Source organism: Perca fluviatilis, chromosome 17, assembly GCF_010015445.1.
Source record: "Perca fluviatilis chromosome 17, GENO_Pfluv_1.0, whole genome shotgun sequence".
Taxonomy (NCBI): Eukaryota; Metazoa; Chordata; class Actinopteri; order Perciformes; family Percidae; genus Perca; species Perca fluviatilis.
Genome location: NC_053128.1, coordinates 30,403,906 through 30,422,014, shown reverse-complemented (window position 1 = coordinate 30,422,014; position 18,109 = coordinate 30,403,906). Strand labels below are relative to the sequence as shown.

Here is an 18,109-nt window from a genome sequence, read left to right as displayed (position 1 = left end):
GATGTTTTCAACGAGCGAATAAAAAGAGACTACTGTCTTTAATCTGGGTAAATAATAAAAGACTTTAAAGCTGGGGTAGGCAGTTTTGTTTATGGCATCATTGGGCAAAAATTCCATAATAATCTTTCACTATATATTGTAATTTAAATGTTCTGAGAGAAAACAAGACTTCAGGCTTTAGCTTTCTGCCAACTAGCCGAGGGCTCACGACTGCGGCTAATTCAAATTCATGTTTCTGTAGCGAGCTGGAGCCTCGAATCACAGTGTGTCATCTCAAAGGGCTTTACAAAGGAAACAGGGAGGGGGGGGGGGCATTCCCAGGGAACTGCAGTTACATAACGGCATCAGGATCACAATGGGGATGAATAGTGTTATGTGGTGTCTTTTTTTTGGTTGCCATTTCACCCTTTACATAGTTAAATGTGCTGCAGGTAGGATTGCGAAGATCCAGGAATCCAGGTTAGCGCGCTAACGTTAGCTCTGCTAGCTAACATCGGCAGTCAAACAAACATCTATGATCCTATGTCTTTTTGATAATCTACACTTTTTTTTGCGATAGCCTTTCTACAATAAGCCGTGCTAAAAGTTACTATAATCTGTTCAAGGAGTTGATAAGCAGACAGATTAGCTAGCTAGTTGATAAATTGTCTACTTCCACTTTATAAACAGCTAACCATAAAAGCTAACTTTAACGTTACGTCCCTGCTGGAGCGGTCAGCTACTTTAGCGATGTTTAACATTAGCTACATAACGTTAGCAATATATCTTGTGTAGAATCCAGGACCGGCAGAGCAGAGGGAAGTGTCAGGGAGCAGAGACAAAGTATTTAGGTGAAGTGAGCTGGTTTAACCATGGAGATGGGATATGGTTAGCTTCACCGCAGTGGCCGTGCATTAGTGCTAGTGCGGGTAAGAGGTCGAAGGCTGTGAGGTTGAGGGGTGTGGCGATGACGTCATCGATACGCAAGTATGCGAGTTAGGCTTCACCGTCCAAACGAAGCCAAAAGGGAGCCGTTAAAAAAAATGTTCACCCTGGAACCAGGTTTCAAAAAAGTGGGTTTTCACGCAGTGCGTTTACAGGATCCGTTTGGACGGGCGGCCCAAACGATGCTAAACGTGCGTTTGCACCAAAAAGCGTCTCTGTGTGGATGGCCCCCCTTAGCCTAACAATTTGAACATCAACAACTTCTCAGTCCCTACCCTCTTTCCGCTAAGAGGAGCTGGATTTATTTAAATGACCTGCTTCATGTAGTTCTACTGGAACAGAGGGTCAGTTTCAGCAGATATGACAGAAAGTTAGTTTTATAAGTCTTAACCTACTGCACCTTTAGTTAAACTCATAGGGCTTATTTATGAAATTGGACGTAAAGGGATTTAGATGCTGACTGCGTGAGACTCCACAGCGGCCTCAGTACAGAAGACATATTTGTTTGATAAGAGGGGCTGAGGACAGAGAGGGGAGGGGTGAGTCTTCCAGAAAAATGTGCCAGTTAATGCGTAGTAGCGGATATTTTGCCGTAAAATGTTATAATATTTCAGTATGTGCTGGGTTCTTCACAGGTGAGGTGCCTGGTGGACGCTCTAAAACCACGACGACTGAGGTCATCATGTATATACCAGGTACCCCTCTGTCATACATTCTGCGTCCAGGTTTTTCTTGGTATGTGGCAAAGGGTTTTATACTCAGGGTTTTGTACTGCATAGAGGAATTTTTGGGGCTACCCCAAAGAGGTTTCAGTCTGAACCAAAAGAAAATTGACCAGCACAAAAACATTGGGAGGAGAAGCCTCTGCTGATAGAGTGGCATAAGTATTGATTTGAGACAGATTTATAACTTCTTATAGTCGCGTTAACCCTTGGGTTGCAACACAACTTTCATGCAACTTTGTTTTTCTGGGTCATGATTTTAAATTATAACTTTTTCGACACGTTTGTTGCTTTTCCCCCGACGTTTTTTGTCCCTTTTTTGTCACTTCTCCCTAAGTTTGAGAAGCTTTTCCCAACGTTTTTTGTCACTTTGTTTCCAAGTTATTTGCCACTTTTTCTTCCTTTTTTTTTTACGTGTTTTTTATGCCACGTTTTTGAAGCTTTTTCCGACATTTTTGTCACTTTTTTTCACCATTCTTTTATCAATTTTGTTAAATTGTTATCAATTTGAATAACATTACATATCATTTAGCTGACGCTTTTATCCAAAGCGACTTACATTTTGCTATATATCAGAGGTCACATGCCTCTGGAGTAACTAGGGGTTAAGTGTCTTGCTCAGGGACACATTGGTTGATGTATCGCAGTGGGAATTAAACCCAGATGTCCCGCACCAAAGGCACGTGTCATATCCACTGTGCTATCACCACCCAATAATAAATAATAATAATAATAATAATAATAATAATAATAAAACACCCAAATTCAATAAAAGTAGTGAACTGATCATTTATTTCATTTGTGAAGAGTAATGGTTTTACAGAACCATCCACGTTATTATTTTTGACAATTTGGTTGAAAGAAACCCAAATTTCTGATATAGAGACTTTTTGAGGGTTAAATAGTGGTTAACTTTTGTTTTTGTATGTTTCTGTCTAATGTGGACATGTGTACACAGTGTTTAAACTAATGAAATGAACTGGACTTTGGGATCAGAGGTACCCGGATCTGGGCCCAGGTCCCTAAATTTAAAAGCCCCCTTACTGCAATATATGTACTTTATTATATTTTAAATCTTCAGCCTTATCTCTAATTGTGTATCTGCGTCTGTTTCAGAGGAAGTCACCACCGTCCCGTATGTCGGCCCCTGGTACGAAGAGTACGATTACGCCGACTGTACGTCCATCATCCATCATTAATATAACTTCGCACCAATAACAACGTTCTGCACTGCTTGATCGTGGCAGTGAGACGCCTTATGCTCTGTTTCTTTCTTCACAGTTGCCGATAAGAAACAAAAAGAAGAGGAGGAGAGAGCTCGTAAAGAAAAGGCGGAAAAAGGTTTTTAATATTTAAATTGTTCTGGGAATCCTGTGGATAAATCTGCCGCTGAAAATAGTCCCCCACAAAGAAGTATTTCCTCCGGTTTGTGTGATTAAAAAAAACAGCGGTCTCGCTCGATACTGGACCAATTTCAAAGATTGTTGTTCCTATAAGTCACTTGAGCTCTTAGAAAAAAATTCAACAACTTTTTGTGAATTTTTTTTAAAGATGCACATCATCAGTAGGAACCAATAGGCTTGGAGCTGAGACATGCATCACCAGACTCCATGTAAATAATCAGGACTTTTAGTGTGTATAGAGCCAGCATATCTCCACCAGACTCCATGTAAATAATCAGGACTTTTAGCGTGTATAGAGCCAGCATATTTCCACCAGACTCCATGTAAATAATCAGGACTTTTAGCGTGTATAGAGCCAGCATATCTCCACCAGACTCCATGTAAATAATCAGGACTTTTAGCGTGTATAGCGTCAGCATATCTCCACCAGACTCCATGTAAATAATCAGGACTTTTGGTGTATAGAGCCAGCATATTTCCACCAGACTCCATGTAAATAATCAGGACTTTTAGCGTGTATAGAGCCAGCATATTTCCACCAGACTCCATGTAAATAATCAGGACTTTTAGCGTGTATAGAGCCAGCATATTTCCACCAGACTCCATGTAAATAATCAGGACTTTTAGCGTGTATAGAGCCAGCATATCTCCACCAGACTCCATGTAAATAATCAGGACTTTTAGCGTGTATAGCGCCAGCATATCTCCACCAGACTCCATGTAAATAATCAGGACTTTTAGCGTGTATAGAGCCAGCATATCTCCACATGTAAATGAGTGAATTAAGGGTTTATTTCCACCAAACCAGAGTGGTGATTGTTGGAACAGTGGAAAGATGAACCAAGACGGCTTTTAATAGTTTTTTGTTGTTTCCGTCCAATTTGAATGAAGTGTGTTTTACGACGATAAAAGTACCGTTTGTTTAAGTCTGGTGGGTTTGGTGAAAGTGATTTCGGGGCTGTTTCTTATTGAACAAAAAGGATCATACTCTTTACCAAAAAGTTCTGTCTCTGTACGGATCCTTTCCATAATGTTGTCAGACAATCAGAATAATAATCTGAGGCAAAAACAGCACTTTTAGTGGACGCAAATTGACTGTGCACAATTGCCCATCAACGTTAAATTGCAGCTTATTTTGTTTGTTAAACCACAGCGGTCTTGCTTAATGCTGGACCAATTTTAAAGACTGTTGTTCCCATCAGTCACTTAGACACAAAGAGATAGGAAAACAGGCTCCAGGTTGAAAAAAACCCAAGTTATCCTTTAATGCACATTGCACACGTGTCAAACTCAAGGCCCGGGGGCCAAATCTGGCCCCTTGCAGATTTAGATCCGGCCCGTATATCAATTTGGGTTCACTATAAATTTTGGCCCGCCTAGTTGTGCGCCAAACCAAAAACACAAGAAAGTGTTTTTTTAAACTGCAATTATATGACATTCAAAGCAGAATATGTCAGATTTGCAGAGAGTTTTCATATTCAGGCTGTGAAACAGGTTGTTGTTAAAGGGATACTCCACCGTTTGTTGAAATAGGTCTTATCACGGTCTCCCCTGGCTGTAGATAGGTGGGCCAACGCATTTTTTGTCTCAGTGCAAGTAATTAGGTTGTTTTTTTTGTCTTTTGTTGGCTCACTTTTACTCACAACTCACAACATGCAACATAGGATTCCATTCACTACGCTAAGCTAACTAGCGGCGGCGCTGCCAGTGTTGCACCGGACTAAAACGATGCATGCACAAAAAATGCGTTGGCCCACCTATCTACAGCTAGGGGAGACCCCACCTATCTACAGCTAGGGGAGACCCCACCTATCTACAGCTAGAGGAGACCCCACGTATCTACAGCTAGAGGAGACCTCACCTATCTACAGCTAGAGGAGACCCCACCTATCTACAGCTAGAGGAGACCTCACCTATCTACAGCTAGAGGAGACCCCACCTATCTACAGCTAGAGGAGACCCCACCTATCTACAGCTAGAGGAGACCCCACCTATCTACAGCTAGAGGAGACCCCACCTATCTACAGCTAGAGGAGACCCCACCTATCTACAGCTAGAGGAAACCCCACCTATCTACAGCTAGAGGAGACCCCACCTATCTACAGCTAAGGGAGACCCCACCTATCTACAGCTAGGGGAGACCTCACCTATCTACAGCTAGAGGAGACCCCACCTATCTACAGCTAGAGGAGACCCCACCTATCTACAGCTAGAGGAAACCCCACCTATCTACAGCTAGAGGAGACCCCACCTATCTACAGCTAAGGGAGACCCCACCTATCTACAGCTAGAGGAGACCCCACCTATCTACAGCTAGAGGAAACCCCACCTATCTACAGCTAGAGGAGACCCCACCTATCTACAGCTAAGGGAGACCCCACCTATCTACAGCTAGGGGAGACCCCACCTATCTACAGCGCCAGAGGAGACCCCACCTATCTACAGCTAGAGGAAACCCCACCTATCTACAGCTAGAGGAGACCCCACCTATCTACAGCTAAGGGAGACCCCACCTATCTACAGCTAGGGGAGACCCCACCTATCTACAGCTAGGGGAGACCCCACCTATCTACAGCTAGAGGAGACCCCACCTATCTACAGTTAGAGGAGACCCCACCTATCTACAGCTAGGGGAGACCCCACCTATCTACAGCTAGGGGAGACCCCACCTATCTACAGCTAGAGGAAACCCCACCTATCTACAGCTAGAGGAGACCCCACCTATCTACAGCTAGGGGAGACCCCACCTATCTACAGCTAGAGGAGACCCCACCTATCTACAGCTAGGGGAGACCCCACCTATCTACAGCTAGAGGAGACCGGGATAAGCCATTTTTCATTTATCATTGTTTTGCTTAATTTGCTAAATTCTACGATGGCTAAGGAACTCTTTTGATGACTTTTGTAGGGCTTCATCTCAACAGAAATGCGACAAAAAGCGTACAAAGATGTCAGAAAAAGCAACAAATTTACAAAAAAGGTGACAAATGTCTGAGAAAGCCACAAAAAAGTTGGAACAAAAACAACAAAAAATGAGGAAAAAAGCTAACAAAATGTTAAAAAAAAAGTGACACAGTAACAAAAGCACATGTCTGGCCCTTGGTGTGATTCTCTTTTTCCAGTGTGGCCCCTAGTGAAATTGAGTTTGACCCCCCTGCTTTAATGATTGATAAAGGGAAAAAAAGGACTAGAGAAGATAGAGGTGGGAGAAAGAATGTGGATTGTTATATAAAGCCCAGAGACCAGCTGGGTGATGTTACGATGATATCAAGAGGAAGGGAGGGACTGAAAAGATCAGTTTTGATAACCGCCTGTCAAAAGTCTGACACACCATTTAGGTATTTCCTGTCAAATCAGAAGAAGAAGTTACCGTTTTATGCATCGAACAACTTTGAAGATATGAGCTCAAAACGACTAAACTGGCCCATGTTTCAGACGGGAAACAGATGGGGAATGTACGAGTGGAGACCAAAGTGCACTGAAGCACACATATGGTAGTATTTTGTGTGGTGGTGGTGGTTGTGGTGGTTGTTGTTGGCTGGAGAGCAAGGTCCATGTTAAAGCATGTTTTAACACACATTGTTTTCTCATCACGCCGTGAAGCCGAGCGGCAGAGGAAGAAGTGGGAGGAGGAGGAAGAGGAGAGACTGAAGCAGATCTCCGTGCCGGTGGAGCCAAAAAGTAAGAGAAAAAGTAAAATCTTACCAAGTGTATTTGTCTACATTGTAGCCAAAATATCTATTAACACTTAACTTCAGACACAGTCACCTAACTGGTAATATTTCAGTGAGATACAGGGACTCGTTTTATAGATGATGCATCAAAATAAAGGATTTTTGGTTAGTTATGAAACAGAACTGATGTGGGTTAAAAGATTTAACTCGGTGAAAGTGGAAAATAATATTAATGTATAATATTTTATAGCAAATTTTAGGAATGGGGACATTTTTGTCCTCCAAGGTATCAAGAGTTTTTTTTTTTTTTTTTAAATCTGACACTGCCAGGGTCAGGGTTCATCCGTGCAGAGAACACCTCTCCAAAGTGCCAGACGACAACGAATGTGAGCATTTGCCCTCTCAAGTCGGTTACAACGACGAACTGCAGTCGGGTCGAGAGAGAGAGAGAGAGAGAGAGAGAGAGAGAGAGAGAGAGAGAGAGAGAGAGAGAGAAACCCTAACCCAACACCAGATACTGACTGGTTTTCGGACCGCTCCCCCAATACAGTAAAACTGCACATTTTAGAGCGGCCTTTTATTTTGGTCAGCCTAAGTCACACATGTGCAATAATCCTGCTGTCTAATCAGCACCTTGATATGCCACACCTGTGAGGTGGATGGATTTTCTCGGCAAAGGAGAAGTGCTCACTGACACAGATTTAGACAGATTTGTGAACAAATCTTTGAGAGAACTAGGCCTTTTGTGTAGCATAGAAATCTAGACGCCCCCTAGTGGCAGCAAATGTAATTTTCAGCCAGGGTCAGTCTAGCAACTCTCCGTTGGCTTGCGAGCTGGAAAAACCAAACTCTGGTCAGGCCAATCACATCGTGTATAGAGTCGGTGGGCGGGGCTTAACACAATGACAGCCGAGTTGCGACGGTTCCGCGTGAATTCCCCGCTACTTGAAAACAAAGAAGATGGCAGCTGCTGCTGACGAACAGCAGTCTTTGGAATCGGCTTTGGCCGCGACTCTGGAAGACTTGGAGTTCAGCTTTTCTTTGAGAAAAGAACAAAGAACGGCACTGAAGTCATTCTTAAAAAAAGGAAGATGTGTTCGGAGTTTAAAGTTGAATCTATCAACTAGCGTTGCTCTGGTTGGTTGGAGCGCTGTCCTATTGCGTGCAGAGGGAATTTCAAAGACAACCGTTGATCCCGCCCCCTCAGATTGAGCCCTGCCAATGGACCCAACATCTGGATGTGGGTCTGGCTTGTCGGGCTACCTTTGGTGTTCATAGAAAAAGTCTCAGATCTTTGAGTTCAGCTCAGGAAAAATGGGGGGCAAAAACAAAAGTGTTGCGTTTATAATTTACTCAAGTAAAGTAACAAGTTAAAGCTAGAGTACGTACTTCCCCCATGAGGAATTCAAAGTAATGACAACAACAATGTAATTTAACAAATAATCGTTAGTTGCAGCGCTAATCGTCACAAAGCTGACACCGTGAAAAGCTTTAAAACTTTTTAGAGATCCGTGGTTCTCACAGGACAGCGACGCTACGAACATACGATGATCTTATAGACCATGATGCACTGCTGTAGATTCAAACTACCCAACAGTATATAAAGGAGGTAATGTTTTACTGCGTCTCATTAAAAAGAAGAAAAAGAGCTTCTGACAGACTCGATAACAGCTGCTCTGCTGCTCCCAGGAATGAAGCCAGAGTGTTTTGAATCAGAGTGTTTCTGGCACGTTGAACAGATCCTGTTTGTGTGTTATGCGTTCCCTCTCAGAGTGTCCTCCTCTGGGCTTGGAGTCTCACCGGGTGGAGGACGACCAGCTGCTGGCTTCCTCGCAGTCTCACCACGGCTTCACGGCTCAGAGGGGGCGGCTCAACATGCAGGTATAAACTCAAAAAACTCAAAAAAGTACTACAACAACTGAAGATGGAAAATGGGGTGTGTGTGGTGGAATTTCCAGAAACAACATTTTGCGGTACGATGAGACAAAGGGGAAAGCTTAAACAACATCAGGTCATTCATAGGTCACAGGTCAGGGGACGAGAATATTCGGCCAACAACCAAACCTGTCTCTATAGATTCTGGGAGTGTAGACAGCTGCATGATAAAGGGAATGTTTTGTTTCAGGACTGTCTCCTTTTGGAGGTCGCAGGGCCTGCCACACTTTAGCATACTTCCCAGAGAGAGAGAAAGACAGAGAGAAAGAGAGAGAGAGAGAGAGAGAGAGAGAGAGAGAGAGAGAGGCTGGAGTAGGCTTTAGCGTCTGATACTTCCCCGAGTGTTTTAGGCGCCTGCTATATCTTTGTTTACCTTAAAGGGTCAGCTAAATGCGACGCCTCCAGCATGAGTTTAAATACACCTTCAGGAAGACAGGAACTAGACAGTCCCTCCAGAAAAACGTGATTATGCAATCGCATAATTCAACGCATAATCAGGCATTTTTTTCAAATATGCCGCACTTTCGCCGCATAAATTGCCGATTTCCGCGCTAAATATGCAGGTCTTGCATGATGTCATAATCCCCGCATTTTCATTGCAAAAAAGTCCCATAATATATCTTAGCAGAAAGTTGAAAAATGTTGCGTTTACTTAACACAAGAGCAGCCATTTTCCCCTGTTGCCATGGGAACGTTATGAAGTGACGTAATTACGCGACGTGAACATCATCGAAAAGCAGGGTGTTGGGGGGGGGAATCACTTTTTTTTTCTCTTTTGCAAGTTCCCGCAATTTCATCGCATAAAATTGCATAAATTTCATATAGCATATTCCATCGCATTTTTTAAGAAAATGTGCCGCATAATCAAGGATTTTTGCCCGCAACTATCACAAAAAAAACAATTTTTGGAATCGATACAGCGTAGTATCGCACCATTTTCCATGGCAGTACTGTATCGATACACAGACGGCAAGTATCGATCTTTTATTATATATATGTGTTGGTCAGTTTGTCTGCTTGACAATCCCATTTTGCAGCAATACAACTGAAGTGAGATGAACAAACAGAGAAATGTATCTTTTTAGATAAAACAGATGTTGACAAATTTTCCTTTTAAGGACATAATTTGAGATTGGGAAAAATTTGAAGTTGGAAAAAAAGTAATTGCAATATATCGCAGAATATTTCAATATGTTTAAAATCACAATAATATCATATTGTGACAAAAGTATCGTGATGATATCGTATCGTGAGGCCTCTAGTGATTCCCACCCCTAGTAAAGACACTGCAAACTAAGTTATTTTAAATAACACATGGTGGTTCATCTGTACTGCCTGCTTCATTCTCTCCTCATTCGAGTGTTCATTAAATGCTCCTCCCGAAAGTCTCCCGAATCTTTTTCATGTATGTGAAATGAGTTGTGCTGCTCTCAAAGTAATCATCTGTGTACAAGTCTGGATGAAAACAAGCTGTGGTGGGTCGCGTGCAGGGCTCTAAGGACGAGGAAGATCTGTACGGCGGAGCGTGGTGCGCCGAGCCAGAAGAGAAAAACCACTGGTTTGAGGTCGATGCCCGCCGAGAGGTGGAGTTCACGGGGGTCATCACTCAGGGAAGAAACTCAGAGCAACTGTGAGTCTGGACTTCACTTCATAAGATGCATGCAGTGATTTGTTCGATTGCTTGCTTGTGGAGCTACAGAAGCTAATTTCTGCCAGAAAAGAAAGACAATGTTGGGACTGACATAAAAAAAAAAGTCAAAATTATGTGATACCATATATACTTTCTCATGATTTTGGACTCTCTTTAGCTTCTAAATGCTCAACAAGTCCTCCAAACAACAATATATGTCATTTATTCCTACCCTCATATACGACCCTCAAGAGCGTTTCATAAATTAACCCCCTAGCGGTGGCAGGAAAGACGACCTTATGTCTAAACTAGACAACGTACCGTAATCTTAACTAGTCGTTTTGATGTCTAAACTTAACGTTGCCACATGACGCTCACCTTTTGTCGGCTAAACCTAACTGCAAAGGCCGCTCAAACGACCATAACCTCACGGTTAGTCTCGCATTGCCAGACCTTCCTCCACAGCGCTGCGAAGCAGGGTCTGGCTAGTCCACACAGCATTTTATTGGCATTTCTTTAAACCAATCACAATCGTCTTGGGCGGAGCTAAGCGCCACACAGAGCAACAGTGCCTCTGCAAAATAGCCTCGGGAAGGAACTTGTTTTGATGAAACGTGTACATTCAAAAGTTGTTTTAGTCGTGCAACAGAAAACTCAGATTGGACAGATACTACTGCTACTTTTGTGAACCCAAAACTTTTGTAAACTCATTTCAAGCACCAAAACAATTGAGTATAGGTATGTTTTCACAAGAGATTGAGAAACATTTCCACTTTAGGGCCAAATTATCTCTTTACACATTGCTCTGGAATGATTTTGGGCAGAAAGCTGAGTTTGTTCTGAACATTTTGATATGAATTCACATGGGGATCAGTTATATGGAAATACCCTTAAAAGGAGAATTCAAGAAGATATCTTATATCCTTAGATATCAGAGGGTTTAAGGGTTAAAGGCCAAAATGCTACAAAAAATCATCTTAAAAAAAAATATATATATATTTTTGACATACCGTAGCTTCCATACAGATCAAATATGGAGTGGTTAATCTCATTTTCTTCCCAGGGAGGATTTTGTGTCGTCCTACTTTGTGGCCTTCAGTAACGACAGTCGTGACTGGACAACACTGCAAGACGGCTACGCTGAATGGGTGCGTGGAAATCAACAATACATAACTCATATCTCACAATAGATAGATTATAATTACATGTTCCCATTGATTGTGATCTTCTCCTGCAGTTGTTCTATGGGAATGTGGATAAGGACACGCCGGTGTTGGGTCAGTTCAGCCCGCCCGTGGTGGCGCGCTACATCCGCATCCTGCCTCAGAGCTGGAACGGCAGCTTGTGTCTTCGAGCGGAGATCCTGGCGTGTCAACTACCCAGTCAGTATCACAGACACCACCATAGCTGTAATTTACAGGGGTGAATGGGGGGTTACAACCAGTGTCCAAAATTAGCACCATCTACAAATGCTGGTAAAATATACAAGTGGCTGGTAGATTTGCTTCACTCACTAGCCAAAAAACAATGGTAATCTATTGAGTGGCTGGTCAAATTTGAACATTCATTAGCCATTTGTCTGGTGGACAAAAAAGTTAATTTTGGACCCTGGTTACAACCTCCCGAATAACCAAAACTGGCCAGTGCAACCCCCCAAAAAAACTATTATAATTTCTTTTACATAAACAAAGAGCTTTGCACCAAATATTGATGAAGAAAAATCCACCAGAATGCAGAAAATTAAGTGTTTGGAGTTCAATATTTAAATTTTCTGCTATCACAAGTAAACGTCTCATCTCTTTCAGCCGCTAGAAAGCCGGGGTATGAAGCAGGTTTTTCGCAGGTTTTTGGAGAGTTTCTTGACCTCCAGAGTCAGAGTTTTCTCATTCCTTACAGGAATACGTCATCCTCCACTGAAAGGAAAAACATAACTGTTTGCCAGACTTTGAGTTAAAACAGTTTCACAACCCAAACTCCATAACCTCAGGGTTAGAAAGGGTAACATTACTGCACAGAACTGAATCACAGAATAACTGTTTCCCAAGACTACGTTTACTCAGTCTTGCTGGAAAGTACTGGACTTAAGTACTATTTTAAAGTACTTCACTTAAGTATTTCTGCTTTCTTATACTTTATACTTCTACTCCTCTACATTTATGTTATAAATGGTGTCACTTTGCAAAATTCAAATTAATAATACGAAACATAATCAACTAATAAATTATGATTGGGGGACTCATCCAGCAGAATAAGCAAGTAAGTAAAATGAACTCCAACTTTTCCAGGTGCAACATTAAAGTGATGAACACATTAATGCATCAATAATTAGAATACAATAGGTTACACTTTACAATAAGGTACACAAAAAACTAATAGTAACTAATCATTCGTTACGCTTTCAAAAACAGTAACTAATCATTAACTACCTATTTTTGGTGTACCTTATTGTAAAGTGTTACCCAATAACATCATATATATTATTCTGAAATGGGCCATTCTGCATAATTTTTACTTTGTTGTACTTTTGGTACTTAATACTTATATTTGACTTAAGTACAATTATAAATGCAGGACTTTTACTTGTTACGAAGTATTTCTACACTGTAATGTTGTTACTTTAACTGAAAAGATCTAAGTACTTTTTTTCCCCCCACTGACTACTTCTACCTATCAGAAACACATTGTGTTTACTAGAATGGACATTTTAGAACTGACACCAATGCTTTTAAAGTCCTAACGACTTTATTAGTTTTCCGTCAGACAGTGTAACATTAAATTGTTAAATACATGTTTTTGGATTTTTTCTCTTTGCAAAGAGCAGCTAAGATGTAACTGTAAAATGCTAACTAGTAGTTTCAGTATCAACAGAAAGATACACAGCTTTAAGAGTAAAATCTTCTCTGCAGCAGATAATCCAATCTTGTCTACAATCAGCGTGTTGCTTCTTTCAGGCAGCTACCGCAGTGAGAATGAAGTCAACCCATCAGACGACCTGGACTTCAAACACCACAACTACAAGGACATGAGACAGGTCGGTTTTTAGATCGGCCTAATAAATAAAAAAACACGTGTGCCTTTTTATAATTCTGCAGAAACAAATATAACAAATGCGTTTCTTTTTGTAGATGATGAAGGTGATAAACGAAGAGTGTCCCAACATCACCAGGATCTACAACATCGGTAAAAGCTCTCAGGGCCTGAAGATGTACGCCATGGAGATCTCCGACAACCCCGGAGAGCACGAGACAGGTACGAGACGGCTCAAGAACATCCCGAGTGTGGAAACGTGACACCGCACAGTCAAACTAACTGTTCCTTTTGGTGCCCACCGTCTCTAGGGGAGCCTGAATTTCGGTACACAGCCGGTCTGCATGGGAATGAGGCGCTGGGTCGAGAGCTTCTCCTCCTGCTGATGCAGTTTCTGTGCAAAGAGTACAACGATGGGAATCCCAGAGTGCAACGCCTGGTGGACGGAGTGAGAATACACCTGGTGCCCTCGCTCAACCCCGACGCTTACGAGCTGGCCTTCGAGATGGTACGTTGGAACATAAATTAAACGGAATTTAAACTGCAAAACGTTTGTGTAACTTCAGTACCCGGAAGCACTGAGATCGGTCAGAATATCAGTAGAATATGGGTATTCTCAGTCAGGGCGGGACTCAGGCTGTCTGAGGGGCAGGGGCGGAAGAAATAGTGGCACCATAGAGAGCCGAAGTCCCGCCCCTTCTGGTGGACCTCATGGGACCTTAACTCAGAAAAAATATGAACGGTAGTTAACGGGGAGAGGCTAATTATTTTTTTATCCTGTTTGAATTGAGCCATGGATTACACATATGATGTTCATCAATTTAAAAGATCATTTTTCAACCGAAGAAAGTCTCAGTTAGCCGTAGGTTTGTCATAAAACCGCTCAGTGAACTACATCTCCCGTCTCACACAATCTACCTCACCTAGCTTGATGCTCTGCTTGCTCGCTAGCTAGCTAGAACAAACACATGTAACGTTATCTTACCTGCTGTGTTTTATCCAGTCAAGTGTTTTCAGCAGAGAAGCAGAAGAACAAGCGGGATCCTCTGCTCATTAGAGTAACGTTACATCTTCGGTACGATACACACAGATATCGTAGCTTCAGCGAGACGTCATCCATGAAGTGTGTAGTCTTTCTAATTACGTATTTTCACAGTCTTATACTTCTAGCTACTTTCTTCGGTGGAAAAATAATGTTTTAAATTGACAAACATCATATTTGTAATCCATGGCTTAATTCAAACTGGATCAAAAAATAATTAACATCTCTCCATTGACTCTCGTTCATAGTTTTTCCGAATTAAGGTCCCATGGACCGGAAGTAGAAGAGCGGGACTTCGGCTCTCTATCTGCATGTAGAACTTTTAACGGCACCGTAGATAGACTTGATGGTAGGCCGACGTTCGTTGCGAAGCCGCGACTTTGCCAGTTGCCGCCCCATCATGTTTTTTTTTGTATGTGAGCTTGGAGCTTAGGAGAGATGCCGTGCCTAAGCCAGTGTTGTTTATGGTTTTGGGGCTGCGCTTAGCTAAATGCTAAGGAGGAAAAGTTGCCAATATTCAACCCCTCTGAAGAGAATGATCCAGCGGAGATTTATCGGTGGGTAAATGCGGACCTCGGGGTACTGCTGCTGTTGTTCAGTACGGCAGGACAGAAAATCGCCAAACTTTCTCCTAAGTTACCAGCTAAAGCTAGCGGTTGCTAGCTTGGATGGCAGAACGCTGAACAAGACATTTTAGATGACCAAAATGTTCCAGGTAACTTTTCTAAAGTGGAAAAACACAGTAAGAGGGTCAAAGTTTAAGATAAAAACGTGGACGACAGCCAAAAACAAGTTCAGGCCTATTTTAATTCCATTCCAGTGATAGCATGGTTAGCATCGCTAAGCCTCTGTCCTGATTGACAGGTCCTAAAGCATCCCCCGCTTTATCGTCTTATTTTAAAATAAATGGGACCATCATTTACTGAATGAACATCATGCTGTATTGAAGAAGACTTGAAACTAGCGATTGAGACGATGAATTCATTATGAAAACGTTTACTGACATAATAAATCAAATGCGAAGTAGGCTCATATTCTTATAGACTTCAGTAGAAACAGACTTCTTTTTGGAGCCAGTGGAGTCGCCCCCTGCTGGAAATCAGATGGAATACAGGTTTAAGGTACTTCCTCGTTGGCTTCACTTTTCAGACCCGGAAGCTTGGTCTATGACAGAAGCCTATATAGCAGTGCATCACATTTTTTCCACTGGAAGGGCGTCTAAGAGAGTACTTTTGCAGCGTCTGAACATTTTCTCAAATATTTATTTACTGATGCTAAAATGCTACATACGTATGCAACACTTGTTGTTCAAATGTTCTTTGAGTGCTAACGTGGTCCTCCTCCTTTTTCCTCCAGGGCTCGGAGATGGGGAACTGGGCGCTGGGCCACTGGACCGAAGAAGGTTATGACATCTTCCAGAACTTCCCCGACCTGAACAGCATCCTGTGGGGAGCCGAGGACAGAGGCTGGGTCCCTCGCGTCGTGCCCAACCATCACATCCCCCTCCCAGAAAACTTCCTCAATGGCTCGGTGAGTTTTGTTCCTAATGCCACCAAGGGCCCATTGCCCCCCCTTTGATCCTACACAATGTGCTGACACTCAAACATTTCTCTGCTTTTATTTTTTATTTTTTTAACAGCTTGCTACTGAGACAAAAGCCATCATTTCCTGGATGGAGCGCAACCCGTTTGTGCTCGGAGCTAATTTGCAAGGAGGAGAAAAACTGGTTGCGTACCCTTTTGACATGCAGCGTCCAGTAATTTCAGTAAGGCTATTTCACAAAGAAGAACTAAATAAAGATATAAATCAACTCAGCACCCATATAATAATCCTATAACCCTTCGATGTTGTTAAAGTTAACCGACAGCCGGCGTTGGAGAAGTAACGCCGACATGAACGAGGAGACGTGGGCTCGCATCCAGCGGCAGAGGGATGGATCTCTGAGGGAGACGCCCGACGACGCCATGTTTCGCTGGTTGGCGATGTCGTACGCCCACAGCCACCTGACCATGACGGAGACCTACCGAGGCTCCTGCCACGGTGACGATATCACCGGGGGACAGGGCATCACCAACAGAGCCAGCTGGGATCCAGTGGTGGGCAGTAAGTGTTGACACAGAGAGCTTCAAAGAAATAGTAAAAGGATGTGAAAAAGCAAATCACTTATCCCACTTATCCATTGATTCATCGGTTTGGGGTCCAACTCAATAGAAGTGAATGGCATTACATTTGTGGTGCTCCAAAAGTCAACAGCAACATGTCTTCCCTGAAACAGTGTCCTGGTTATTTTGGATAACCCACAGTAGTTTCTACCTTCAATAAAAAAAAAAAATTGTTCCAAATGAAACCTGTTGACAGTGAAATTATCCTCAGAAACCGCGGCATTTTTTTTCGAAAGACGTGTTGCTGTTGAGTTTGTCGAATGTCATGAATTGATGCATTGAAATACCATATCGGAAAACCAGTGTACCTCCATTATAACAGTGGTGGATACTTGAAGAGGTGAACTGAAAACCATGAGCAGATACCAACATGAGTAAATGAGCTGATCGTTTCCTCTCCCACAGGTATGAATGACTTCAGCTACCTGCACACCAACTGCTTTGAGCTGTCCATCTTCTTGGGCTGTGACAAGTTTCCCCATGAGAGTGAACTGCCTCTGGAGTGGGAGAACAACCGCGAGGCTCTGTTGTCCTTCATCGAACAAGTGAGAACCGAACTGATAAGCGTGAGACACTTATCGCACAGAAACTCTCCTAAGCATATGCAGATCTCGGAGAACAAAGCGACACGAAGCAGGATTCAGTTCACAATGCTCTAAAGGTTTAATGAGACACATGAGGATGTACATATTTTCTAACAATGGCTACACATTCATTTAGATGACATGTAGTGAGATAGGAAAATTTGACTGGCAAAAAAAGTCCTTACATTACACAATAATAAAAGTCAGGATTTTGAAGAAGCTTTGAGAAAAAGTTTTGGATACATTTGCGATAATATAATCCTACAATGAATCATTGTGAAAACAAAACTTTCTAGATCTTGTGTTGTTACTTTGGCCAGGTCACTCATCAACTACTTTGCATCTGATTGGCTAGGACTCGTTTCATTGGTAGGTGGAAGTTCGACGATTGGTTAAATCCAGCGCATCAAAAACAAATCCCATGTGGACTTTTTAATGCATTTATTTTTCTAAAATAGTCAAAACACCAGAAATCGGGCACCAGGCCCGAGTACTTCAGCCCTGCGTTAGTTAGAGCTGCGTTCCTCTCATATGATTGGTAGGTGAAATCAATAGACACGAAAATAATAAACGGCATGAAAGTTCCCAATTATTATTAATTTTTTCCTCACGGCCGCACGCCGGAGATCCGGCACGGTGCCGGAATACTTTACTTTATACTACGTCCATATTTTACAAGATTGGGAGTGAGAACCTGTTGGAATAAAACAGATGAGAGCGAGTTTTTACAGAATGGAATGTGGACTGTAACATTATTCATAACAATATTTTTCTTAGAAAAGCCTTTCAGAGGGCTGAGTGATACTCTTAGGCCTGTGTTCAGACAGACATCAGCAGCTGTGTTGGACAATGAGATGCTTGCAAGAGCACATTCCCGATGGATTACTTGAACGTTACGTGAACGATTGATGTGACGAAAGATAAATAGACTGTCAGCGTGACAACGTTCCAGGGTAGTAAAATCTTTCCTCATAGTATAATAAACCTCTGGCAGTTTTTTGGCATC

The 18,109-nt window shown here is 42.4% G+C and overlaps 1 protein-coding gene across 2 annotated transcripts in view; it reads left to right on the top strand.

Annotated features, from left to right (window-relative positions):
• The window catches only part of aebp1a (AE binding protein 1a), a 31,131-nt gene that overhangs the window by 9,250 nt on the left and 3,772 nt on the right, over window positions 1-18,109 (top strand). For both annotated transcript variants that reach the window (XM_039779690.1, XM_039779691.1), the window contains 15 exons: window positions 1,560-1,619; window positions 2,763-2,822; window positions 2,928-2,987; window positions 6,653-6,730; window positions 8,495-8,604; window positions 10,149-10,288; window positions 11,352-11,436; window positions 11,526-11,670; window positions 13,240-13,319; window positions 13,414-13,537; window positions 13,627-13,823; window positions 15,714-15,887; window positions 15,997-16,122; window positions 16,214-16,460; window positions 16,925-17,064. In XM_039779690.1, coding sequence (XP_039635624.1) covers window positions 1,560-1,619; window positions 2,763-2,822; window positions 2,928-2,987; window positions 6,653-6,730; window positions 8,495-8,604; window positions 10,149-10,288; window positions 11,352-11,436; window positions 11,526-11,670; window positions 13,240-13,319; window positions 13,414-13,537; window positions 13,627-13,823; window positions 15,714-15,887; window positions 15,997-16,122; window positions 16,214-16,460; window positions 16,925-17,064 — 1,826 coding nt within the window. The remainder of the gene's footprint in view (window positions 1-1,559; window positions 1,620-2,762; window positions 2,823-2,927; window positions 2,988-6,652; window positions 6,731-8,494; window positions 8,605-10,148; window positions 10,289-11,351; window positions 11,437-11,525; window positions 11,671-13,239; window positions 13,320-13,413; window positions 13,538-13,626; window positions 13,824-15,713; window positions 15,888-15,996; window positions 16,123-16,213; window positions 16,461-16,924; window positions 17,065-18,109) is intronic.